At 42.7% G+C, this 26,885-nt stretch overlaps 1 protein-coding gene across 1 annotated transcript in view; it reads left to right on the top strand.

Annotated features, from left to right (window-relative positions):
• Positions 1–16,760: 16,760 nt before the first annotated feature.
• LHCGR (luteinizing hormone/choriogonadotropin receptor) overlaps positions 16,761–26,885 on the top strand; it is a gene marked incomplete at its 5' end in the record, with an annotated part of 70,707 nt that continues 60,582 nt past the window's right edge. The window contains one exon of the mRNA XM_082642537.1: positions 16,761–16,927. Coding sequence (XP_082498663.1) covers positions 16,761–16,927 — 167 coding nt within the window. The remainder of the gene's footprint in view (positions 16,928–26,885) is intronic.

Genomic DNA, 26,885 nt, shown 5'->3' with positions numbered 1-26,885 from the left:
AAGGACCTAGAAGAACTAAAGATGAATCAAGCATCAATTAAAAACACAATAAATGAAATGAAAAATACTCTAGATGGGATCAATAGCAGAATAACTGAGGCAGAAGAACGGATAAGTGAGGTGGAAGATAAAATAGTGGAAATGACTGATGCAGAGCAAAATAAAGAAAAAAGAATGAAAAGAACAGAGGACAGTCTCAGAGACCTCTGGGACAACATTAAAGGCACCAACATTCGAATTATAGGGGTTCCAGAAGAAGAAGAGAAAAAGAAAGGGACTGAGAAAATATTTGAAGAGATTATAGTTGAAAACTTCCCCAATATGGGAAAGGAAATAGTTAATCAAGTCCAGGAGGCACAGAGAGTCCCATACAGAATAAATCCAAGGAGAAATACACCAAGACACATATTAATCAAACTGTCAAAAATTAAACACAAAGAAATCATATTAAAAGCAGCAAGGGAAAAACAACAAATAACACACAAGGGAATCCCCATCAGGTTAACAGCTGATCTCTCAGCAGAAACTCTACAATCCAGAAGGGAGTGGCAGGACATAATTAAAGTGATGAAGGAGAGAAACCTGCAACCAAGATTACTCTACCCAGCAAGGATCTCATTCAGATTTGATGGAGAAATTAAAACCTTTACAGACAAGCAAAAGCTGAGAGAGTTCAGCACCACCAAACCAGCTTTACAACAAATGCTAAAGGAACTTCTCTAGGCAAGAAGCACAACAGAAGGAATATACCTACAATAACGAACCCAAAGCAATTAAGGAAATGGGAATAGGAACATACATATCAATAATTACCTTAAATGTAAATGGACTAAATGCTCCCACCAAAAGACACAGAGTGGCTGAATGGATACAAAAACAAGACCCATATATATGCTGTCTACAAGAGACCCACTTCAGACCTAGAGACACATACAGATTGAAAGTAAGGGGATGGAAAAAGATATTCCATGCAAATGGAAATCAAAAGAAAGCAGGAGTAGCAATTCTTATATCAGACAAAATTGACTTTAAAATAAAGACTATTAGAAGAGACAAAGAAGGACACTACATAATGATCAAGGGATCGATCCAAGAAGAAGATATAACAATTGTAAATATTTATGCACCCAACATAGGAGCACCTCAATACATAAGGCAAATACTAACAGCCATAAAAGGGGAAATCGACAGTAACACAATCATAGTAGGGGACTTTAACACCCCACTATCACCAATGGACAGATCATCCAAAATGAAAATAAATAAGGAAACACAAGCTTTAAATGATACATTAAACAAGATGGACTTAACTGATATTTATAGGACATTCCATCCAAAAACAACAGAATACACATTTTTCTCAAGTGGTCATGGAACATTCTCCAGGATAGATCATATCTTAGGTCACAAATCAAGCCTTGGTAAATTTAAGAAAATTGAAATTGTATCAAGTATCTTTTCCGACCACAATGCTATGAGACTAGACATCAATTACAGGAAAAGATCTGTAAAAAATACAAACACATGGAGGCTAAACAATACACTACTCAATAACGAAGTGATCACTGAAGAAATCAAAGAGGAAATTAAAAAATACCTAGAAACGAATGACAATGGAGACACGACGACCCAAAACCTATGGGACGCAGCAAAAGCAGTTCTAAGGGGGAAGTTTATAGCAATACAATCTCACCTTAAGAAACAGGAAACATTTCGAGTAAACAACCTGACCCTGCACCTAAAGCAATTAGAGAAAGAAGAACAAAAAACCCCCAAAGCTAGCAGAAGGAAAGAAATCATAAAGATCAGATCAGAAATAAATGAAAAAGAAATGAAGGAAACGATAGCAAAGATCAACCAAACTAAAAGCTGGTTCTTTGAGAAGATAAACAAAATTGACAAACCATTAGCCAGACTCATCAAGAAAAGAAAGGAGAAGACTCAAATCAATAGAATTAGAAATGAAAAAGGAGAAGTAACAACTGACACTGCAGAAATACAAAAGATCATGAGAGATTACTATAAGCAACTCTATGCCAATAAAATGGACAACCTGGAAGAAATGGACCAATTCTTAGAAATGCACAACCTGCCAAGACTGACTCAGGAAGAAATAGAAAATATGAATAGACCAATCACAAGCACTGAAATTGAAACTGTGATTAAAAATCTTCCATCAAACAAAAGCCCAGGACCCGATGGCTTCACAGGCGAATTCTATCAAACATTTAGAGAAGAGCTAACACCCATCCTTCTCAAACTCTTCCAAACAATATCAGAGGAAGGAACACTCCCAAACTCATTCTACGAGGCCACCATCACCTTGATACCAAAACCAGGCAAGGATGTCACAAAGAAAGAAAACTACAGGCCAATATCACTGATGAACATAGATGCAAAAATCCTCAACCAAATACTAGCAAACAGAATCCAACAGCACATTAAAAGGATCATACACCATGATCAAGTGGGGTTTATTCCAGGAATGCAAGGATTCTTCAATATACGCAAATCAATCAATGTGATACACCATATTAACAAGTTGAAGGAGAAAAACCATATGATCATCTCAATAGATGCAGAGAAAGCTTTCGACAAAATTCAACACCCATTTATGATAAAAACCCTGCAGAAAGTAGGCATAGAGGGATCTTTCCTCAACATAATAAAGGCCATATATGACAAACCCACAGCCAACATTGTCCTCAATGGTGAAAAACTGAAACCATTTCCACTAAGATCAGGAACAAGACAAGGTTGCCCACTCTCACCACTCTTATTCAACATAGTTTTGCAAGTTTTAGCCACAGCAATCAGAGAAGAAAAGGAAATAAAAGGAATCCAAATTGGAAAAGAAGAAGTAAAGCTGTCACTGTTTGCAGATGACATGATACTATACATAGAGAATCCTAAAGATGCTACCAGAAAACTACTAGAGCTAATCAATGAATTTGGTAAAGTAGCAGGATACAAAATTAATGTACAGAAATCTCTGGCATTCCTGTACACTAATGATGAAAAATCTGAAAATGAAATCAAGAAAACACTCCCATTTACCATTGCAACAAAAAGAATAAAATATCTAGGAATAAACCTACCTAAGGAGACAAAAGACCTGTATGCAGAAAATTATAAGACACTAATGAAAGAAATTAAAGACGATACAAATAGATGGAGAGATATACCATGCTCCTGGATTGGAAGAATCAATATTGTGAAAATGACTCTACTACCCAAAGCAATCTACAGATTCAATGCAATCCCTATCAAACTACCACTGGCATTTTTCACAGAACTAGAACAAAAAATTTCAAAATTTGTTTGGAAAAACAAAAGACCCCGAATAGCCAAAGCAATCTTGAGAACGAAAAACGGAGCTGGAGGAATCAGGCTCCCTGACTTCAGACTATACTACAAAGCTACAGTAATCAAGACAGTGTGGTACTGGCATAAAAACAGAAAGATAGATCAGTGGATCAGGATAGAAAGCCCAGAGATAAACCCACGCACATATGGCCAACTTATCTTTGATAAAGGAGGCAGGAATGTACAGTGGAGAAAGGACAGCCTCTTCAATAAGTGGTGCTGGGAAAACTGGACAGGGACATGTAAAAGTTTGAGATTAGATCATTCCCTAACACCATACACAAAAATAAGCTCAAAATGGATTAAAGACTTAAATGTAAGGCCAGAAACTATCAAACTCTTAGAGGAAAACATAGGTAGAACACTCTATGACATAAATCACAGCAAGATCCTTTTGGACCCACCTCCTAGAGAAATGGAAATAAAAACAAAGATAAACAAATGGGACCTAATGAAACTTCAAAGCTTTTGCACAGCAAAGGAAACCATAAACAAGACCAAAAGACAACCCTCAGAATGGGAGAAAATATTTGCAAATGAAGCAACTGACAAAGGATTAATCTCCAAAATTTATAAACAGCTCATGCAGCTCAATAGCAAAAAAACAACAACCCAATCCAAAAATGGGCAGAAGACTTAAATAGGCATTTCTCCAAAGAAGATATACAGACTGCCAACAAACACATGAAAGGATGCTCAACATCATTAATCATTAGAGAAATGCAAATCAAAACTACAATGAGATATCATCTCACACCAGTCAGAATGGCCATTATCAAGAAATCTAGAAACAATAAATGCTGGAGAGGGTGTGGAGAAAAGGGAACACTCTTGCACTGCTGGTGGGAATGTGAATTGGTACAGCCACTATGGAGAACGGTATGAAGGTCCCTTAAAAAACTACAAATAGAACTACCATATGACCCAGCAATCCCACTACTGGGCATATACCCTGAGAAAACCATAATTCAAAAAGAGACATGTACCAAAATGTTCATCGCAGCTCTATTCACAATAGCCCGGAGCTGGAAACAACCTAAGTGTCCATCATCGGATGAATGGATAAAGAAGATGTGGCACATATATACAATGGAATATTACTCAGCCATAAAAAGAAATGAAACTGAGCTATTTGTAATGAGGTGGATAGACCTAGAGTCTGTCATACAGAGTGAAGTAAGTCAGAAAGAGAAAGACAAATACCGTATGCTAACACATATATACGGAATTAAAAAAAAAAATGTCATGAAGAACCTAGGGGTAAAACGGGAATAAAGACACAGACTTACTTGAGAATGGACTTGAGGATATGGGGAGGGGGAAGGGTAAGCTCTGACAAAGCGAAAGAGAGGCATGGACATATATACAGTACCAAACGTAAGGTAGATAGCTAGTGGGAAGCAGCCGCAGAGCACAGGGAGATCAGCTCGGTGCTTTGTGACTGCCTGGAGGGGTGGGATGGGGAGGGTGGGAGGGAGGGAGATGAATGAGGGAAGGGATGTGGGAACAGATGTATATGTATGACTGATTCACTTTGTTATAAAGCAGAAACTAATTAAAAAATAAATAAATAAATAAATAAATAAATAAATAAATAAATAAAAGAGACATGTACCAAAATGTTCATTGCAGCTCTATTCACAATAGCCCGGAGATGGAAACAACCTAAGTGTCCATCATCGGATGAATGGATAAAGAAGAAGTGGCACATATATACAATGGAATATTACTCAGCCATAAAAAGAAACGAAACTGAGCTATTTGTAATGAGGTGGATAGACCTAAAGTCTGTCATACAGAGTGAAGTAAGTCAGAAAGAGAAAGACAAATACTGTATGCTAACACATATATATGGAATTTAAGAAAAAAAAATGTCATGAAGAACCTAGGGGTAAAACAGGAATAAAGACACAGACCTACTTGAGAATAGACTTGAGGATATGGGGAGGGGGAAGGGTAAGCTGTGACAAAGCGAGAGAGAGGCATGGACATATATACACTACCAAACGTAAGGTAGATAGATAGTGGGAAGCAGCCGCATAGCACAGGGAGATCAGTTCGGTGCTTTGTGACCGCCCGGAGGGGTGGGATAGGGAGGGTGGGAGGGAGGGAGATGCATGAGGGAAGGGATGTGGGAACAGATGTATATGTATGACTGATTCACTTTGTTATAAAGCAGAAACTAATAAAAAATAAATAAATAAAATAAAATAAAATAAAATAAAATGTATTCCTTCCTCCCAAAAAAAAAAAAAAAAAAAAAGAAGTGGCACATATATACAATGGAATATTACTCAGCCATAAAAAGAAACGAAACTGAGCTATTTGTAATGAGGTGGATAGACCTAAAGTCTGTCATACAGAGTGAAGTAAGTCAGAAAGAGAAAGACAAATACTGTATGCTAACACATATATATGGAATTTAAGAAAAAAAAATGTCATGAAGAACCTAGGGGTAAAACAGGAATAAAGACACAGACCTACTTGAGAATAGACTTGAGGATATGGGGAGGGGGAAGGGTAAGCTGTGACAAAGCGAGAGAGAGGCATGGACATATATACACTACCAAACGTAAGGTAGATAGATAGTGGGAAGCAGCCGCATAGCACAGGGAGATCAGTTCGGTGCTTTGTGACCGCCTGGAGGGGTGGGATAGGGAGGGTGGGAGGGAGGGAGACGCAAGAGGGAAGGGATATGGGAACAGATGTATATGTATGACTGATTCACTTTGTTATAAAGCAGAAACTAATAAAAAATTTTAAAAAATAAAAAAAAAGATATAATGGGCTCTCCTTGCTTTAATATTGTACAGGTACAATTTTTCATAATTGTTATCAATGTACCCATATTATTTTAAGGTTTTATTTTCAATACTTAACATCACAGAATCTAGATTTTTTTCATGTCCCTACCTCATTTACATATTTTTTAAAGTAATGTGATATTCAGTTTGTTAACATATCAGATTATCTAAACAAATCACAGTTTGATCATTCACACTGTCTTCACTGAAAGAGAAAAGTGTTTTTTTCTTAGGGATCTGTGTAAGTAATATTTATTCCTTGGAAAATGTTTTCCATGATTCAATTAATGGGTTAAACAGTAAATGAGAAAAGTCCTAATGGGAATATTATAGTTATCTCCCAATATTTTGCTCATACATTCATTCACAGAGCAAGATGGAGCAGAAGATGGAAGGATCTTGAATCCTTGGCAGCATCTTATTGCTGCCATACTTGCTCTGAACTGCCTATCACATAAATCCCTACTTACATAACCACAGTTGTCAAGTTTCTGCTTCTTGCAACTAAAAGCAATCCTAACTGATAAACCACTGAAACATTTCTTTACGTCTGCACCTCCCTGCCTCCTTTGCTCCTATCTCTCTGGGAGAAGTATCCCTCCTGCTTTCTGAACTAGCCCTCCACGTGAATTCTTGATCCCATCCCCTCCCCTGACTCCTCTTAGACCCTGTTCATAATGTCCTTTCTTATTTGCATCCTCTATCTCTCCCCCGCATTCTGGCTCTTTATATCTACTAATGAACCTGTTAGGAGCTCCTTTTCCTCTACCCAGCTCACCCCTAGGTTACCTCTCTCTTCTTCTCCTTCCCTTCACCATCAGACTTCTTGACAGACTTGTCTACACCTACTCACTCCTCAATCTCTTTCAAGCTGACTTTCACCCCCCAGCTGTGGAACCAGCAGTAAGTTCACCCACCAGCAACTTCCTAGTTAGCACACATCACACAGCCTTTTCTCTGTCTCCATCCTCCTCCAGCTTTCTGCCTATGACACTTCTGACCATGTTTTCCTCCTTCTTTTAAACTTTTTTTTAAAGTACAAATATATTAAATAAGTTTTAGAGAAAATTAGTTCAGCTGATTGATAAGATGAACATAGAACTATACCATCTATTTTCTTTCCTTCCTTAGATGCCACTAAAATATAATAAGGATTTTTTTTCAAACACAGCCACCCTACTCCCCCCAAAAAAGGAATCATCCAAAGGATAAAGGGAATGAGAGAAGAAATAATTGGTGGCAGCCATGAGACTGCTCAGGCCTCCATCTACTGGAGTGTAATTGACTAAGGGCCCCCTGCTGCTGTGCTCTGAAACTCACCTTTAATCCATGGCTGAGTTTGGGCCCAAGACATGCTTCCCAGGGGGCTTCCCTGGTGGCGCAGTGGTTGAGAGTCCGCCTGCCGATGCAGGGGACACGGGTTCGTGCCCTGGTCCGGGAAGATCCCACATGCCACGCAGCGGCTGGGCCCATGAGCCATGGCCGCTGAGCCTGCGCTTCCGGAGCCTGTGCTCCGCAATGGGAGAAGCCACAACAGTGAGAGGCCCACGTACCACAAAAAAAAAAAAAAAAAAAAAAAAAAAAAGACATGCTTCCCTGAGATTGCTCCCTACCAGTGACTGAGCATGGCAAGGAACTAAGGCAAGCCCATTCCCAGGAGACTCAAGACTCTTCCAACAGCCAACTTTGGCTCAAGGACTCCTACCAGCCTTGCTGAACAGCCTTACACTGCACTGTGGTCTGGGATGCTCCACCCAGCCTTCTTCCCTCCTCTCCTTCATTCTCATCTCAGTCTCATGCTCTCTCAGCCTTTTCTGGCTCCCTCCCCATATTTTCTCACAAAGGCGGTTCTCTAATAAAATCTTTGCACATTTAATATTATCTTAAAATCTGCCTCTTGGAGGACCCAGACTAATGCATAACTGCAGGTGAAAGATTTCAACAAATATTTGGAAGAAAACAAGCAGACAGAGGAGCAGTAGCTACTGTAAGCCGTGTGACCCAAAACTCAGTGGAACGGAAAGCTGATAGGCATTGGGCCAATTCCACCAGCAGATCCAGAAAGACTCAGGACTCGGAGTTGCAGCTTATTGCAGAAGGTGAAGGGGGTAAAATGTGGGGCTAAAAACAGCTCTATCCAGGGGCTTCCCTGGTGGCGCAGTGGTTGAGAATCTGCCTGCTAATGCAGGGGACACAAGTTCGAGCCCTGGTCTAGGAGGATCCCACATGCTGTGGAGCAACTAGGCCCGTGAGCCACAACTACTGAGCCTGCGCGTCTGGCGCCTGTGCTCTGCAACAAGAGAGGCCGTGATAGTGAGAGGCCCGCGCGCCGCAATGAAGAGTGGCCCCCACTTGCCACAACTAGAGAAAGCCCCCGCACAGAAACAAAGACACAACACAGCAAAAGTAAATAATAAATTAAAAAAAAAATTTTAAACCCCAGCTCTATCCATTGAACATCTGTATCCAGAGAAATTAGGCCAGCATCTCCTCTCCCGGACCCTGCCCACTCTCTACAAACTAAGCCGTGCCCAAACTCCTGACGCACAGCAACTGTGCCATAACAAATATGTGTCATTTTAGGCTGCTTAGTTTGTGGTAATTTGTTACACAATAGACGATTAAATCACACAGCAAAAATAAATAAAATAAAATACACAGCAGTTATTTAGAAAGGAAGCAAATGCCAGGGCTGTGGATGGGGGAGGAATATGAGAAAGTATTATATGTTTCCGTATTAGCTGTTTAAAGCCATTTGGATAGTTTTAGCAAGAACATTACTTTGATGTAATTTTTGTAAAGTAAAAACTTAAACACATTAAAGGACTGTTGAAATGAGTGTTAGTACCTGAGGTGGTCTGACACTGGGACAGCCAGTCACAGCAGGGTCTGAAGGGAAGATGAAAGTCAGGAGTGGAGGAAGCCAGATGGTAATATAAAGTGAGGAGGGTCAGACGTGGCATCCTAAGCTTGATAAAGAGGCAAGAGTTGGAAGGAAGAGTTGGAAACCAAACCAATAATGAAGCTAGCGAGAGGGGAAGGGTAGGATGTTTGCAGAGCTATCTTGGCCATGTGAGAAACATAACACCAACTGGTATCTGTGTTTTGGTTTATGGATTACCAGGTATACAGTACATGATGTATTGAGCTGACTTGGAGGTGTAGGATTAGGACAGAAAATAACTCTCTGTTGCTTTTCTCCTCAAAGGAACATGTTTACCTTATTGGATTTACAGTGTAAATATTACTTTGTATTCTGACTTTTTTAACACATTCAACTTTCCTATGTCTCTCAAATTATTTTAAGTTACTGCATACTACATTGATGAAATGAATCACAATTCCTTTAAATCACTGTAATATTGCTGAATATTCAGTTTATTTCAAATGTTTCATGTGGAATTGACCATAATGAGCATCTTCATTCTCATGGCATTTTTAGTCTGTTCGATTATTTTCTTTGGAAAACCCTCAGTTCTAGGGTCACTGGATCGAGGAGCATACACTTATGCCTAGATCTAGATGGGAGTTACCATACTGCTTTCCAAAAGGCTTAAACCATTTTCAACACATGAGTGTATTTGTTTTACAGTTATTTCTCTACCATTTGGTGTTTCCTTTAACTGACCTTTCTCTTGGCTAGTTAGTAGAAGTAAAGTCATACACAGGATTTTCTTTAATTTTTGTATCTTTAAATTCAAGGAAGAAGAAAATTTCCTTTGTGTTTGTCTATCATTTGTCTCGTTTCCTGCATGGATAGTCTATTTTCTGCTGCACAGCCGGCTCTGATAGCTCCTTTTTTTTTTTTTTTTTTTTTTTTTTCTGGTACGCGGGCCTCTCACTGTTGTGGCCTCTCCAGGTGCGGAGCACAGGCTCCGGACGTGCAGGCTCAGCGGCCATGGCTCACAGGCCCAGCCGCTCCGCAGCATGTGGGATCTTCCCGGACCAGGACACGAACCCGTGTCCCCTGCATCGGCAGGCGGACTCTCAACCACTGCGCCACCAGGGAAGCCCCTGATAGCTCCTTTGATTCCTCCTCCTTCCTGGTAGGTATCCTGCCATGCCGTCCTGAGCCCAAGGCTTTTCTCTTCCAGCAATCTCTCCCAGGGTTTCATTAATCACTCTGGAGCAGTGTTTCTCAGAGGGTAGAATGGGGTCCCTTCTCCAAAAAAAGTCACTTGAGATACTTTTAAAACGCACATTTGCTATCCTGATGCCAAATGTATAGAAGCAGAATCTCCCTGAATCTGCCTCTTAAGCAACTTCCCAGAAGTGATTCTAAGAATTTGACACCCACTGATGTAGGATAACCAAATTTGTCTCTCCCGTTTCACTGTTTCCCTTGCTCTGCACCAGTGAGGTTCAGCCACCTCCTGGGTCTCTCCAGCCTGATGTCACCTCAAACTCCACACATCCTAATAGCACTCCTCATCTTCCAGCTTGTGATGAAAACAGGACCACCATTCTTCCAGTCCATGGGCCCCACGTGCACCGTTCAGTACCGACGGCTATTTCCAAACTATCTTTGAAGGAGATTCGCCTTTTGATAAAGGCCTTGCAGACCCTAGAGTAATGACTGGCCTTTCTGTTTGTCTGCATGCCACATCATGTCCGGAAAGCATAACTCAATGTGACAGATATGATCAGCGGCAGGCAGACAGATGGTACGGCTCTCCGTGCATCTCTAATAGAGCCGCACCCCAGCAAGTGGCTCTCTCAGCAGGCCTGACAGCCCGTCACCATGCCCGCCCAGGACAGGATGAGAGCAGTAGGGTGAGGGGAGAGGGCCGCTGCCTCCATGCAAAGCAGCCAGGAGGAAAACAGAGGTTTTCTTCACTCTCCAGGCCCTGATCTCTGTGTTTTAAATGCATCTGAAGGCAGATCACAGACCGTGGTCCTGACACAGCTCTCACGGGAGGAAGCTTTCTGCGAGCTCTTCCCTCTGTGCTGGCAAAGTGGCGTCTACCTCCTAAACTCGACATACACATGGACTTCAAAAAGTATTCTAAAAATTAATAATTCAGGTGAAGATACAATCAAATCGATGTGCTCTCACCCTGTGCTGTATTTTCATTTTTAAAAGGGACCTGGGAAAGCAATGCTTAACCTAAAATAACATATGGATAACATTGGGATTTCTAGATCTTGAGTATCTAAAAATACGCAGAGGATGGAGGGAGAAGAGGGATCCAGGCAACCTTGCCTTTCACCACCAAAGCCACACATTAGTGGGCTATATCCATGCTAAGGTCAGCTCTGGCTTCTAGTTCAGTGAAAGAGTTCTTTGCCATAAAAGTCAAGTGCCTGAACATTTATGAATAACTCAGTTTTCTCAACCTGTTTTCCCAAATCCGTATTCTCAAAACATGTCCCAAAGCCACAGGGCCATATGCTATGGCCCTCTTGGAGATTCAGAATGCATGTTAAAAGTTCTGAGAAATCGTCTAGTAAAGAACCTTATTTAACATTTTTAACCCAATTTTTCCCATATTTCTTGAACTTTGACACATTTTCCCTAAATATTGCCAATGAGCATGGCAGGCAACCAGTATCCTGTGGTACACACTTTGGTTAATGCTATATCTGCTTTTAAAAAATCAAATCCTGCAAGAGGGAGGAGATATAGGGATATATGTATATGTATAGCTGATTCACTTTGTTATAAAGCAGAAACTAACACACCATTGTAAAGCAATTATACTCCAATAAAGATGTTTAAAAAAAATCAAATCCTGTTTCCTTGTGGATTTATTTCACCATTTCAGAAAGTTTTCTCTCTTTCCTTGTATTGGCTCTAGCTAATATTTTAGCTTGAGATTTTATTTCTAAACCAAGGTCTTACTTTGCTAGGAGGCCTTGCCTCAAATGCAAAGAATGTTTTGTGAATTCTTTAGCAAAATGCAGCTTCTCTAGAAAGAATAATATGGTTCTATGTCACTACCTCTTTGTTCACTCATTTATCATTCGTTCATTTGTTCATTCACTCACTCCACTCCTTTATTCCCAGAAACACTGTGATAAACGCTGCCAGTGTAAAGGGGAAAAATTCACTGTGTTTGTGATGAGTCCTATGACAGATATAAGAATAGAAAAGTCCTGTTTCTTTCCCAGCTGAGAAGGGGTGAAGGAAGTAGACAGAATAAAGGTCACAGCAAGGCTGATAGTGGAGATTAGGAATTCTGGTTGCAAATGAGTGAGACTCAATTTCAATTTGCTTTTAAGCAAAAAAGGTAATGTATTGGCTCATTACATTGGCAAGTCCAAGGGAGCTGGCCTCTGGTCTGTCTCCCCATGCGTCTCTCATCTCTGTTTTTCTCTCAGTAGCTTTAGTCACTGCCAGAACAGACAGGCTTTTTCCAGGAGACAAGGAGGACAGCAGCCCCCAATTCATTCACAGCCTTCCGGCAACATAACCAGCTCTCTCTGTCAGCGTTGCAGAAGGAATCTCATGCCCCAGACCAGCCTTCACCCTCCATTTCCAGACCCACTCCTAGGACCAGGGCCCAGATGCCCATCAGCCTGTAGCATTGAGTTCCTCAAGGCCCACAGGAACCCCAGGGCCACATTGGAGGTGGCACACAGCTGACCACATCTCTGTTTCCACACCATGGATGAAATTTCCAAGCAAGCAACAGAGAAGTTGCATGAAATATCAGAATGTAACTTTCAGGGATCATCTTTTTTTAATTTTCTTTGTTTTGTTTTTTGTTCCAAGTGGCAAAAGTGGACAACTGACAGGCATAACTCTAATTTTTTTTTCTTTTCTTACACATTTTTTTCTTCCTCTGCACTTACATTCACATTTCTTCTGAGGAAAAGGTAAAACCACTGCTTTTAAGAGGAAGATGTATCAGTTATGGTACTAATAGGGTATGTGTTCAGAATCACAGAATCTTGCTTATTGTACTTGAGGGTATTTTTTTATTACTTTGTTGACTTCTTCCAACTCCAATGTCTTAGTGTGACATCTAGTGCTGTTGAGTTTTGATCTAGTAAGACGAAGAAAAATAGGACCCATGATCTTGTAAAATTGCTCACTCCCGCCAAAAAAGAAAAAACTTAAAATAAGTAAACTGATTGCTACTTAAAAGGAAAAGCTTCAGCATTACAACCAATTGAGCAATTTTGTACATATACTCACACACACACACACACACACACACACACAATGCTATTTGTATGCATGTGCTTGTATACACCAGGTTTCTTTGACAGTGCATCACAATTCTTAGGCTTCACTCAGAGTCCTTCGTAAAGATTCTTGAACTTTGTCTTCCCAAGGCAAAATTAATTCTAGAATTTCCATTTTAGTGTTTTGCCAATTGTGCTCTGGCAACCCCATGCATCAAAATTCCATGGGGTGCTTGTTAAAATGCAGACTCCTGGACCCCACTCCATACCAATTAATTCAGAATCTCTTTAGAGAGAGTGTCCCAGGAATCTTTGTTTTTAAAGCTTCCCAAATGATACTTCTGTACCCTACAATATGAGAAGCTCTGTTCTAGAATTCTGGAGAGCTTTACTAGGATTTCTGAGTTGTGGTGTCAGATATTTTTATATCTCTAAGGTAGACTAAACTTCTTATGAATTCCGTGAACTTTAGTTTGTCAGCAAAATATAATTAGCAATCCTTGTGGTTCATGCTCTTTTGCAGTTCTGTGACAAAAGCAACTATGAGCATATTTATATGACTCAGAAGTCCTTCAGATTTAAAAATATTCACTCTAAATAGGTCACATATTAATGAGTAGGATAGGTAAATTCCATTGTAACAAACTTTTGTGATTATAGCAAACAATTCCATGTGATTTTGTTATAATAGGTACATTGCAAGAACTGACGTGATGATTAAGATCCAACTGAAATTAATCATAGATAGAAAATTTTTATGAAAACTCATTACAGTTGTGAGATTTCTTCCAAATAAACAATTTCACCTCTTCATAAACAGGATTTGATTTCCAATCCAAGACAAGCAATAAGAAATCAATGTACACAATCCAACTCCTTCTACTTCCAATACAATAAGTGCTGGCCACAAAGTCCTTGCATTTTAGAGCTAGAGAGCCTTAGGGATTGTGGACTCCAACCCCTCCTCCTACAGATGAGGAAACTGAAGACCAAGTCACACTATTCATGATGGTCAAGATATCCTGACTGCCCAAAACTTCTCCTACTGGAGTGTAAGTAGCCCCCAAGGATATCCAAGCACAGAATCAAATGGTTTTTCAGGGATGAGTGAGAACAATGGTTCATTTTATATAACAGAAATGCTATGAAGTAAAAAGAAAAAGCCACATAAAACATAAGACTTGGAATAAATGCCACTCGGCCACCTTGAGTTATTCATTCCTTCCCTCCTGCACTTCATGCTACATGGTGGAAACGTTTGAAAAGCCAGTGCTATCCCAACTCCCTTACCAAAATCTGACAAATTAAAAGGGGAAAGAAAATGTGACCTCAAAGTAGTCATGAGTAATTACTTGATACTTATCCAGATAGATCCATAGTCGTTGAGAATTAATCAAGCAAGTCTGTTAAGCTCCTCTCAGATGATTTACCAAGCATCTATATATAGATCTGTGCTTGAGTTTCATTTATTCATCTTGTTATTCAACAGTTATACACTGAGCACCTATTAGGAGCTAGAAACATGTCCTAGCAATACTAAGATGAATAGTCAGGGGGAAGCAAAACTAAAGCAATAATTACAGAGTGTTATATTACAGGCCATAAAATCAAGTGCTATGGGCACAATTACTCAGCTAGGTTGGGTCCAGGAAGGCATTACAGTGGAAATGACTTTGGGCTGAGTTTTGAAGGACAAACAGGAGTTTACCTAATGGAATATGGGAAAGGAAGAGAAAATCATTCCAGGTGAGTGAATAGCATATACAGTGGTATGAAAGGGTGAGGAGATCAGGTAAACAGTAGAAGAGAGGGATCCAGAGAAGAAAGACAATATTATAGACAAAAGCTTTGTTTTTTGTTTAATGCCATCTAGCACAATGTGGCCAAAGCCAAATGATTCTTTTTTTTTAACTAAAAGAAAAAAAAATCTGGGCTTCCCTGGTGGCGCAGTGGTTGAGAGTCCACCTGCCGATGCAGGGGAAACGGGTTCGTGCCCCGGCCTGGGAAGATCCCACATGCCGCGGAGCGGCTGGGCCCATGAGCCATGGCCGCTGAGCCTGCGCGTCTGGAGCCTGTGCTCCGCAACGGGAGAGGCCACAACAATGAGAGGCCTGCGTGTCGGAAAAAAAAAAAAAAAATCTACCTTCCTCAGGCAAGAGACTCACAAGACACTACAGACTGGTAACTTAGCTGGTCTGACCTTGAGAGTTAGCTTCAAAACAGAAAGAAGGAACTCTGTTCTTTTATTTCCTGTCTGTAGAGTCTTAGACACCTTCCCAGCTCTCAAAGTCCACCTCTTTCCAGAATCCAAACAGAGTCCTTGGAAGGAGGAAAGGAAAAGTGTTTTAATGATGAAATTAAATAGGGGAAATTTTGCATCCCCATGGTTAACCATAAAATTTGTCTCCTTTTCAAGTCCCTGGTATGCAAATCATACATTAATTTTTTTCATAGGTAAGACAAAGTGAGTGAGAGACATGAGTTCAAACAGGTTTCCACTAGTGACTTAAGAGCTCTGTGATTTCGCAGAAGTCACGTAACCTCTCAGGACATCATTTTTCTCGTTGCAAACACCCTTCTAGTTTATGGTGAAACTTAGACATGATGTGAGGGAGAGAACCTGTCGCAGGGTCTAGCCTATCCTGGGCCTCCCATTGCAGCAGCCGCTGTACATTATTATAGCAGTTTCATTCATTCAACACATCTTTATTGAGGACTTACCGTGTAGAAGCCAGAAATATAAAAATAAATCTGAACTGGACTTTGGTTTCTAGGACCTCACAGTCTATACTGAAGGTAGAGAACACGTTCAAATCACTACTGTTAGGAGGAAAGTGGTTACTACCAAGAGAAAAATTACCAGGGATGTTGGGAAGACAGAGATTACCCATAGCCTGAAGGAGTTGCTGGGAGAGAATGGGAAAGGATTTGGGGACTGAGAATGAAAGAGAGGAGGAGGAGCGTCTGAGCTGGGCACTTTCACCCCTTCTGAAGCGGCCAGGGCTGGTATCGAGTATCATCAGTCCGTCCCTCTCACAGATGAAATAAGAGAGATTCGGGAAAGGAACACAACTCGCTCAACTTCACACTCATAGTTACAGCAGAGCCAGGACGAGAATTCAGAACTCCCCACCTCTTCCCGTATCCAAAGCATTCACCACTTCCACACGCTACCTCCTGTAACTAGGGCCATTTGGAGATGCAGAGGCCAGGCTGGGGAACGCAGCAGAGAGGAGGTGATGGGGTCCCTCAGGCCACCGTCCTGGGTCGAGGCAGGGCGGAGACTCAGCAGCGGGGGCGCCGTCGGGGATGGGGGGGCGAGGGACGGGGGGCAGGGGCGGGCCGGCGCGGGAGGAGCCGGGGGGCAGGCCAGTGGGCGGGGACAGGGGCGCGGGCCGCGCTCCCTGGCTGTCCGGGGCACAGGCCCAGCCGCAGGAGCCCGCGCTCAGGCTCCCAGCCATGGGGCGGCGGTCCCCCGCGCTGCGGCCGCTGCTGCTGCTCCTGCTGCTGCCACCGCCGCCGCCGCTGCCCCGGGCGCTGCGCGGGGAGCCCTGCCCCGAGCCCTGCAGCTGCCCGCCCGACGGCGCCCTGCGCTGCCCCGGCCCGCGGGCCGGCCTCAGCCGACTGTGAGTACGCGGCGCCCCTGCCCCGGCACCCTCGCTCGCTCCGGCCGCCTTGCCTCCCTGCTCTTTGGTCCCCTGGATGCTAGGAGAAAGACGCTTCGCCCTGCCGAACTGCACCACCTCTCAGGGTGACAAGCCCAAGCTTGGCGTCTTTGCCACGCCCCACCACACCTGGGGTCGGGGTCCCGCGCACCCTCCAGCCCCAGATGGCCCCAGGCCCGCTCTTTCACCCTGGTTGGGGCCACGGCCAGGGTCGTGGAACTGCCCAGAAGCCACACGGGATGGCCTCGCTCCCTGCAGCTGCTGGAAGCGGACGGGGTGTCATGCTCCTCAGTCAGCAGCTATCTCTGCCCGGAGAAGTCTTGCGTGTCCTTTGAGCCTTGGGCCAGCCAGGATGGTGAAGGTTACTGTGCGCTCTGGTACCCTATGTTCCTCTAGGAATGGGGTGCTCGGGCCCAGTGTCCAGGCGTGACCTGGTCACTCAATGGGGACTGCTGGCCGGCGCACCCCCCAACCAGTGCTCACCTACACCTTAGTGAGCATACAAGTCATCGCTCCACCCCAGCCCCAGATGTACTTGCATTTCAGCCTGCTTGTCTGATCAGATGTATTTGCACTTCAATCTGGTTGCCGAATCGATGTGAGGCCTTGAGTTCCAGCTCTGGCACACCACCACCCCTTAGGGAGCTGTATACATTGGCAGGCAGGTGGAGGAAGCTGGCTGCTGTAGTGATGGGGTGAAGAGGAGAGGGGGGCCTTTGATACTAGCGTATCAGAGTGTCACCAGACACTTTTTTGGAAAAAGTTACCACATATTATATGGTTCTATTTATATGAAATAAAGGTACCACATATTATATGGTTCTATTTATATGAAATGTCCAGATAGACAGAAAGGAGATTAGTAGCCATCAGGTTGGAGTGAAGGCCCAGTGACTGCTAATGGCTGTTGCTTTTTGTGGTGATGAAAATTGTCTAAAATTAGATGGTGGTAATGGTTGCACAACTCCATGAACATACTAAAAACCATCGCAATGTACAATTAAAATGGGTGAATTTTACGGTATATAAATTACATCTTGATAAAGTTGTTAAAAGAGAAAAGGAAAGAAAAAAAAGAAGACTATAAAAGTATCCAAAAGGCACCAGGCTGGTAGAGGTGTTGGTTATGTTCTAACAGTTAGAGGTGATGGAATTCCATGCTGGGGGAGGAAAGAGATCCTCCCGCCCCATGTCCTTGGGCTCCCAGCAGTCTGTCAGGAGCTTGCTTCATGGAGGGAATTCCTCCACCCTCCTGAAGGGCTGAGATTCTCCTCTGGGAGAGTTAGTGGTCTTTGGGGAATATTTGTGGCTGAGAGATACAGTTTAAAGGTTGAGGGGCTTATATTAATTGGTTTGCATTAATTATCTTGTCAGCTCAATTCCCTGAAGGTGAGGACCATGCTAATAGAATTTGTTTCGATCAATAAGTAAATCCATAGAAGCTGCCTTCCAAGTCCCAGCCCTTGTCCCTCCCTGACAAGCCTCCCATCTTGCTCTTATGGATGATTGTGCCACTAACACTGTGCCTTTCTCACTCACCTGGTCCTTATCATACAGATTATAAGAACCTGAGATCCAAAGAGTTGGAAAAATCTGCCCAAGGTCCCACAGCTATTGAGTCGCAAAGACAGGACTTCACCTGCTATCTTTCTATATTTGCTAGTTTTTGTAAGAAAATTACCCCTTCCTTAAAAAAAAGAAAAAAAAATTCTCAGCTTCTCCAAATTGGCACTGAGTTAGAAAACCTCCTGGTTTCTACCAGGAGACAGGCATGGGTGAGGCAGGCACGGGTGAGGCAGGCATGGGTGAGGCAAGTCCCAGCTGCTTTCAGGTTCAGCTTTTCACTGAGGTCTCTCAACAGTTCCTGCTGCCACACCCACACTGGCCTCAGGAGAGTAGTACCTCTTCCCTGGAGTAGGCTGAAGTGAAAAGACTAAAACTAAACAAATTCTCTCACTGCCCCACAGCACAGTTTAAAGAAGCCTCGAACACCTCAGAAAGATTTTATAGGGTTGACTAGGTTTGGGGATGGAAGTGGGAAACAGGTACAATATAAGTACCGCTGGCATGCTGAGGCTGGCTAGTCCCGCTCCCTAAAAGGAGCCAGTTGTCCAGGCTCTGAACACTCCTGTGGGATTCTAGAGAATCCTTGACTCTCTCCCTTCACATGCATTTTCTTGGCATGCACACCAGCAGCATCTCCTCCTCGACATTTAAACCCCTTAGGTCAGCACGCACTCTGACCCGCACAAAGTCAGGCTTCCCAAGGATCAGATAATTGAGAGATAACCTCATCCTTCAAGGGAGAACCCTATGGAGGTGGAGCCTATAAAAGCCAAAAGGGGATACGTTTTTCAGCATGATAAGGTGACTTCAACATCCATATGACAAGAGGATGCATAGAATGAATAGGAGGGTAGTTTCTTTAAGGCCATGTTCCTCATACCAGCAGCATAAGTACCACCTGGGAAATGTCAGAAATGCATACTCTCAGGCCCCAGTTTCTGCATCAGAAACTCTGAAGGTGTAGTCCAGCAATCTGTATTTTAACAAGCTCCCCAGGTGATTCTGATGCATGTTACAGTTTGAGAATCAAGGTATTCCTCCATGGAGGATATAATCTTCTGGAAAGCAGGAAGCATGTTTTAAACTTCTTTGTGCCATACACTTCTCTTCTCCATCCCCTCCAACACCCCTGACACACACACACACACACACACACACACACACACACACAGATAGTACCTATTTATTGCAAAAGGCAGCTGTGATCAGATTAAAACTTTAAAGTCTGAGATATGGAAAAATAAACAAGATTAAGAAAAAATGTTTTGTTTTGTTTGTTTTGTTTTGTCTTCAAAAAGGACTAGAGGAAGGAATCCATGGAGGAGGACAGACTGAAGACACAGGGATGATGGTATAAGATGCCCACGGGAGTGGGAGGAAGGCATCAGTGTCAGATCAGAGGGGAAGGGTTAATCTTAAAAGAGAGGGATACTTCTGAGCTCTGGCAGAGGAAGACAGATGGATGAAGGTCTAACTTAACACTGAGGCAAAGGAAAGAAAAAGTGAATGGGTTGTGCTTAAATCCTCTTTTCCTGACGATGATGAATGAAGTGGTAAACAGTAATTACAAGATAGAAAATGCCATGAATAACAAGTTATTGGGAGTTCATAAAAAGAAGAGAGCTGAAATTATGAGATAAGGGATAAGAGGGATGTGGTCTTGCACTGTTATCCACAGGGTCTGATTCTGCAGAGAGAAGGGTAGCTTTCTCAATTCTGGGGGTTGGAGGAGGTGAGTACCACAAAGCACCTTAAAATTCATCACTGGCCCCTCAGTAGATGCTAGTTCATGTTTTAATCATTTCAGGCCTTGGTAGTCCTGCCTTATAAGATTTCCATCTAAAGTCCACTATTTGGTTAAAAAAAAAGAAAAAAGGAAAATGGATCATAACTGCTTATCATTGATAAGCCACTGCTTGCAACTTTTGAAAATGGCATTGTTCAATTGTTCAGATCTTTCCAGCCCAATAATATTTTATTAAAAACTTAGGTATTTAAAATCTAAAATGTGATACAAAAAAAGAAAAAAAAAGCCTCCCATGTATTCACTCATTTTAATTGGAGGAAAAAAAAGTAAAAGAAAAGAAAAGAATTAATTTTAAAAATGTCCTTTTCCTTTTGTTATTAGTTCCAGACAAGTCGAAGGAGGGAGAGAGAAAAAAGAATCTCACCTTGCCCATGGTTATATAAAGATCTTTGTCTCTATGACAACAGAAAGGTTGATCTGCTTGATATGGAAACAGCTTCTGAAAAATTTGTTAGTAAGAAAATGCTAATAATAATAATAGCAATTTATTTTTTGCATGCTGTGCCTACTAAACAGAGATTAAACTTTTAGACTTTATTATAAGACACAATCCAGAGACTTTGGAAGGATAAAATGTGCTGTATCCGTCAGTCCAGTGTCACAGGAAGATGTTAATTTTCTGACATCTTTCCTGAATGTCTTTCTCCTTCTCCTACCTTGAGTATAAATCAGGATCCAGAATGGTGTTCTATGCTGTAGAAGGATGTACCAATGGAGGGCATGGTCCCTGTCCTTGAGGAGCCCACAATCTAGGTGGAAACACACCCACACCCAAGAAACGTGTAGGTAGGAAGAGAGAGGCAATGAGGCTCTAAGGAATTCAGGGAATAGATCAGTCACTATGGACTGAAATCTCCAAGCAAAGGTGTCATGGACCAAGGGTTATGAGGCTAAACCTTGAAGGAGAGAAGGGAAGGAGAGTCCAGGTGGAAGAAAAACACAGGTGAGAGTAGGCTAGACATTTCCCTACTGAGAAGCAAAGAATAAGGTTGAATGGATCCTTCCCTTTTTATACCTCTTCCTGGTTTTTTGGGGAAATTTTTTGGTAAGGGAAGATATAAAGTCATCAGAAATATTTGATTAAATTACCCAGCGAGTTGTACAAAAAGAAAAAAAATTCCTAATATGTAGGAACTAATAAACTAATCTTAACTAATAAACTAATCTTAACTAATAAACTTTCAAAGTCATTCTTGGACAGTTGATTACAAAGGCATTAAGTAAAAATCATGATTTGGAGTCACTTCCAACAAGCTTTCCCCAATGTCCCCTCTCTCCCACACACACATACTTGCTTTGATATCTTGTACTTACATCTACTTTTGCATACACCCCACATAACATAACTATTTACTCCATGTGTACCTCCTCTGCAACAGCAGGGTTTCTCAGCCTCAACACAATTGTCATTTGGGGCCAGATAATCATTTGCTGTTGGGGGCTGTTTCATATACTGTAGGATGTTTAGCAGCATCCCTGGCCTCCACCCACTATATGCCAGTAGCACTGCCCTCCCAAATGATGACAACCAAAAATGTCTTTAGACATTTGCCAAATGCCCCTGGCGTGCGTGTGTGTTGGGGCAAGGGGTGGGGGAGTCCCCACCTCACCCCACCATGGTTTTTAATCATTGTGCCAAAGTGAGAAGCACTTGAAGAGGTCTTATTCAACTCAGGATTCCCAAAATTGCACAGGTAGTATGATTAAAGTGTCTATTGAACTACATGATGATCAAACTGAGTAGAGAGCTGAATAGGAACAATGAACCAATGCAAAAAGGAAGTATGTATGTTAGTTAGCATGTACCACACCTAAATGTCACTTAAAAATCTCCATCCTGGAAAATGGGGAGGAGATGAGGTGCTATGAGTAGCAGAGGGAGTCAGCATCCAGGTCCCAGATTTGCAGACCTCCCAATCTCTCCTTTGAAAGGGCCATCCAGAGAAGCAAGACTAGAAGCTTACCTACATTAGTAAAGCCCAACAATTCCACAGATTGTTCTACTGTTTGTTGTTAATTTATTTTAACTTACTTATTAGAGAAAAATCAATCCTCAGCCCAGGGTCCATTAAAACAAAACAAAACATCCACCAAGGCAGCCTGAATTGAGATCTATTGGTTCCCGTCCAGGACACCAGGTAAGAGTCCACAGGATAGAGGGAAGCCTACCAAACTCTTACAAGTAGGACAGCTTGGCCCTACCTACAGCTTCCCTGCAGCTGAACCAGACAAAACAAAAACAAAAAAACCCTTGGAATTCTGAAAGCTCATGTCCCACCTTCCTACCCTACTCCCACAAAAACAAACCAAAAATAACCAACAACAACAAAAAACAAACAAAAAAAACAAAGACCCAAGGTAGAGGTTGATCTTGAACCTCAGTTCTGACTCAGCTCTCCCAGCTATTACCTTCAAGACAATACTTAAACCTAGCTGTGCCTATAAACAGACTCCCTGGGGGAAGCTTTGCAAGGGCCAGATTTTATTAGTTTAAAAATCATCCTTTTGGGGAAAGTGAATGATGACCCCTAGCAGAACACTAAAAAGCAAGCAACAGAGTTCCCAAAATCTCAGTGGAAGTGTAGAGCCACAAATCACACACGGATCCCTTTGACATTGGACCCACCTCTCCCTTTGGAGAGCAATAATTCCTTGGATTTTTTCTACATTATTCTATTTTTTATTATTTCAAAAGCAGTATGTCAGGGACTTCCCTGGTGGTGCAATGGTTAAGAATCCACCTGCCAGTGCAGGGGACACGGGTTCGAGCCCTGGTCCAGGAAGATCCCACATGCCGCGGAGCAGCTAAGCCCATGCACCACAACTACTGAGCCTGTGCTCTAGAGGCCACGAGCCACAACTTCTGGGCCCATGCGCCACAACTGCTGAAGCCTGCATGTCTACAGCCTGTGCTCCGCAACAAGAGAGGCCACCACAATGAGAAACACGTACACCGCAATGAAGAGTAGCCCCTGCTCGCCGCAACTAGAGAAAGTCCACGCGCAGCAATGAAGACCCAATACAGCAAAAAAAAAAAAAAAAAAAAAAAAAAGGCAGTATGTCAAGATTAATTCAGGGCTCCGGTTCTGCTCCTTTACCCACCTCTATCTTCTTCCCGAGCTCCTCAATGTGGCTTCTTTTCATATCTTGAAATGAGGCAGAAAAGTTTTCTTTCCAAAATACAATCTCCCAGGTTGGCTGCACCAGACGGTGTCTTGGCCTTGTGTAATTTTGATCTTACACATGGAATTTTAAAGCCAGTTGAGTCATGGTGGTGGAGAGAGGCCCTGCTGCTCACTCCCAGACCCAAGAGGGCTGGCTCCACGGGAGCATATGTGTTCTGTTCTGGCAGCTCCCCTTGGTGTGTGAAAAATCACATTTAATGCAGATTTTAGCAAATTTTGCACTAGCTCTTTTTTTAAGAAGGCAATTAAAATAATCCCACCCACCAGTCAGGTGGGCTTCCTAACTCAGTGGGCAGCTTCTAGCAGCTTCTCCACATGGTCCTCATTTACTCTCAGCTTCTGCCTCCCAGGGAGATGCCACCCCGTCCCAGCCAGCAAACCACTCACAGCTGCTCTCTGTGTGGCCCTGAACCACAGCTCTTTAATGCCACCTGAGCCAAATTCAGAAAAGTCCAATTTACAAGTAAAACTCAACTTTCAGAATGAAGGCTTTATCCTTTGCTGCTGTTAAATTTGTCCTTGATGCTGATAAAATGAGGTGACTCCTAGGTTCATAATCCTACCTCACAAGCATCAGCAGACAGCATTTCTGAGCCCACAGGGGTGGAGATGCCCTGGTATGACAGGGCAGGGTCCAACACAGTCCCCAGATTATCTGAATTGATCAACAGGACAAAGACCAGCAGACGCGAGTTCTAGCACCAGGTCCCTCTTTCCCTAATTTGCACTGTGGGCTCAGGACAGTGTTAAAACCTCTGTGCTGTCTGTAAAAGGGGCGTGATGATTCTTGCCCCTGAGTGGGGCTGACTGTGGTGAAGATAAACAAGACAGCAGGGCCAAAAATACTCGGAAATAAAGGTTTCCCATAACTACAAAGTATTATTGTAACAATCTGATGATGCAGAGAAGACCTGAAAAACCCGCAGCCCATATATGAGGTTGAACAGTAACTATCTATCATCCAAGGGGGAAGCCTGATGGAATAGTTTTGTTCCTGTGGGGTGTTAATTAGAGAAAATGACCCACTAGGTCTTCTCAACCTGGAAGGTGAATGTTAGAATCCCGAAATAGCAGAGCTCATTACTGCCTGGAGTCTGATATGCTAGTTTTTTCAGCCCAGGCTGAGCTGCCTCTCAAACATGCCACCTAATACCTGATTATACCCTGTTTTCTATCATTCAATTGGGTCAGTCCTATCTGTCCAGCTAGAGCATCCAAGCCTATTCTGGGTCCTTTCCCCATTCCCCATCCCTAAACCTCCAGCTGGACACATAGAAAACCTTCAGGTCAGACTTGTTGACCACTCAGGAAATACATACTGAAATGTACAGGACAATGTGCAGGATTCATAGACACCACCCGTGCCCTCCAAGAGTTTACAGTCTTCCAGCCATAGGAGAGAGAGGACTAGTTCTCAGATGACTGCAGGAAAATGCAGAAGGTGATAAAAGCCAGATGATGGCTATAAACAAAGGCTGGTGAGAGTTTAGAGGAGGGAGCTATCCCTTCTAGCCAGAGTAACAAAGATACCTTCGTGGAGGTATTATGTGAGCTGTAGTTCTTTAAGCCTCACTCTCTACAGGGGCAATTGGGCTAACACGGTTATCCCATAAGCTCCATCCTGGCCTTTGACACCAGCTTAGAGAGGCCACCAGGGAAGCACTATTCAAAGCCTTCTGCTCTCTCACTGACCACCAGGCACGTGCCCTGTCTGTGTTAAGGATCATCAATGGAAGAGTGGATGACTTCCCCCTGGAAACCTTGGGTGGGTCTCTGATTAAGGCTTTTCTCATTTGCAAGCACCAGAAATCATCTCTGACAAATTTAATCATAAGAGATTAACTTAACGGAAGAATAAAGAGGTAGAAGGATGTGAGCAAGATCCAGAGAGAATATGGCGTTTTAGCAGCAAGAGGTCAGGGAACTTTTCTGTAGATTCCACCTTTCCAAGGAATCAGCTCCAAAGATTCCTCCTGTCTACTACAAGTTTAAATTCCTGAGAGAGAGAATCTGATGGCTCCACACCCTACTCCTGAGACAGAAGCACAGTCAATGAGATGCTTCCACCCTATTGCAACCAGCAGTGAGATGCTTCCAGAGAAGGGGCATTTTTGAACCAGGCACCCACACAAATCAGTGTCTACCAGAGCTGAGGACTTAGTGAAAAGTGAAGGTACACATGCCAGTAATTTCAGGCAATTCAGACCCATTCCATCAAATTAATTAAAAGTATGTAGTAGGGCTTCCCTGCTGGCACAGTGATTGAGAGTCCGCCTGCCTATGCAGGGAACACGGGTTCGTGCCCCGGTCCGGGAAGATCCCGCATGCCGCGGAGCGTCTGGGCCCGTGAGCCATGGCCGCTGAGCCTGCGTGTCCGGAGCCTGTGCTCCGCAACCGGAGAGGCCACAACAGTGAGAGGCCCGCGTACTGAAAAAAAAAAAAAAAAAAAAAGTATGTAGTATATCAGTTGCAACCAGCTTTTACAGGCTCACCAAAAAATGTGTCTGCAAACAGAAGCTTGTAATGAAAGAGTTTCCTGGAGCATATCTGCAATATCACTGCCCTGACAACATAGTATTCTCTACTTCTAAAAAATATTTTTGAGAAATCATTACACAAAATGCAGACCTTCCCTGGGGAGAATTCAACACGTAGTTTTATTTACCAGAGTTATTTTTGTCATGTTATATTATTGCTAGAAGAATTCTAGTTTGGGGGTACAGATTGGGTTAGTTTGCTTTGTGTCTTTAGAAAACTTTAAATGGGTTTTGAGTAAGTGCTAAGACATGTTTACCATTCTCCTCTGAGGCTTTATATTTTTAATTTAGTTGTTGCACAAATGACTTGGAAAATCCATCATCCAGGGAATCTTCTTGAAAAATCTTGGTTTACATTATATCAATAATGCGTAAACTCCCCAAGCTTCTTGGAGAAGAGTCATGCAAATTGCACTTTCCAATGGGAGAGTTCCAACTGACTGAACTTTTTTTTTTTTTTTTTTTTTTTTTTGTGGTACGCGGGCCTCTCACTGTTGTGGCCTCTCCCATTGCGGAGCACAGGCTCCGGACACGCAGGCTCAGCGGCCATGGCTCACGGGCCCAGACGCTCCGCGGCATGCGGGATCTTCCCGGACCGGGGCACGAACCCGTGTTCCCTGCATAGGCAGGTGGACTCTCAACCACTGCGCCACCAGGCAAGCCCTGACTGAACTTTTTAAAATCAATGAGCAAATGAGAATTCTGCAGAGTGGCTCCCTAGAGTTGAAATATTTAATGGAAGGTTGTTCTTTATCGCTTCCTTGTCATTTCTTTAAAAGGCTATCAGACAAGGTCTATAAGAGATACTTGAGCCCAACAGAAAG

The sequence above is a fragment of the Mesoplodon mirus genome, assembly GCF_964341445.2.
Source record: "Mesoplodon mirus genome assembly, chromosome: 14".
Classification (NCBI taxonomy): domain Eukaryota; kingdom Metazoa; phylum Chordata; class Mammalia; order Artiodactyla; family Ziphiidae; genus Mesoplodon; species Mesoplodon mirus.
The sequence above is the reverse complement of the archived record's forward strand: the minus strand, read 5'-3'. Positions and strand labels throughout refer to the sequence as shown.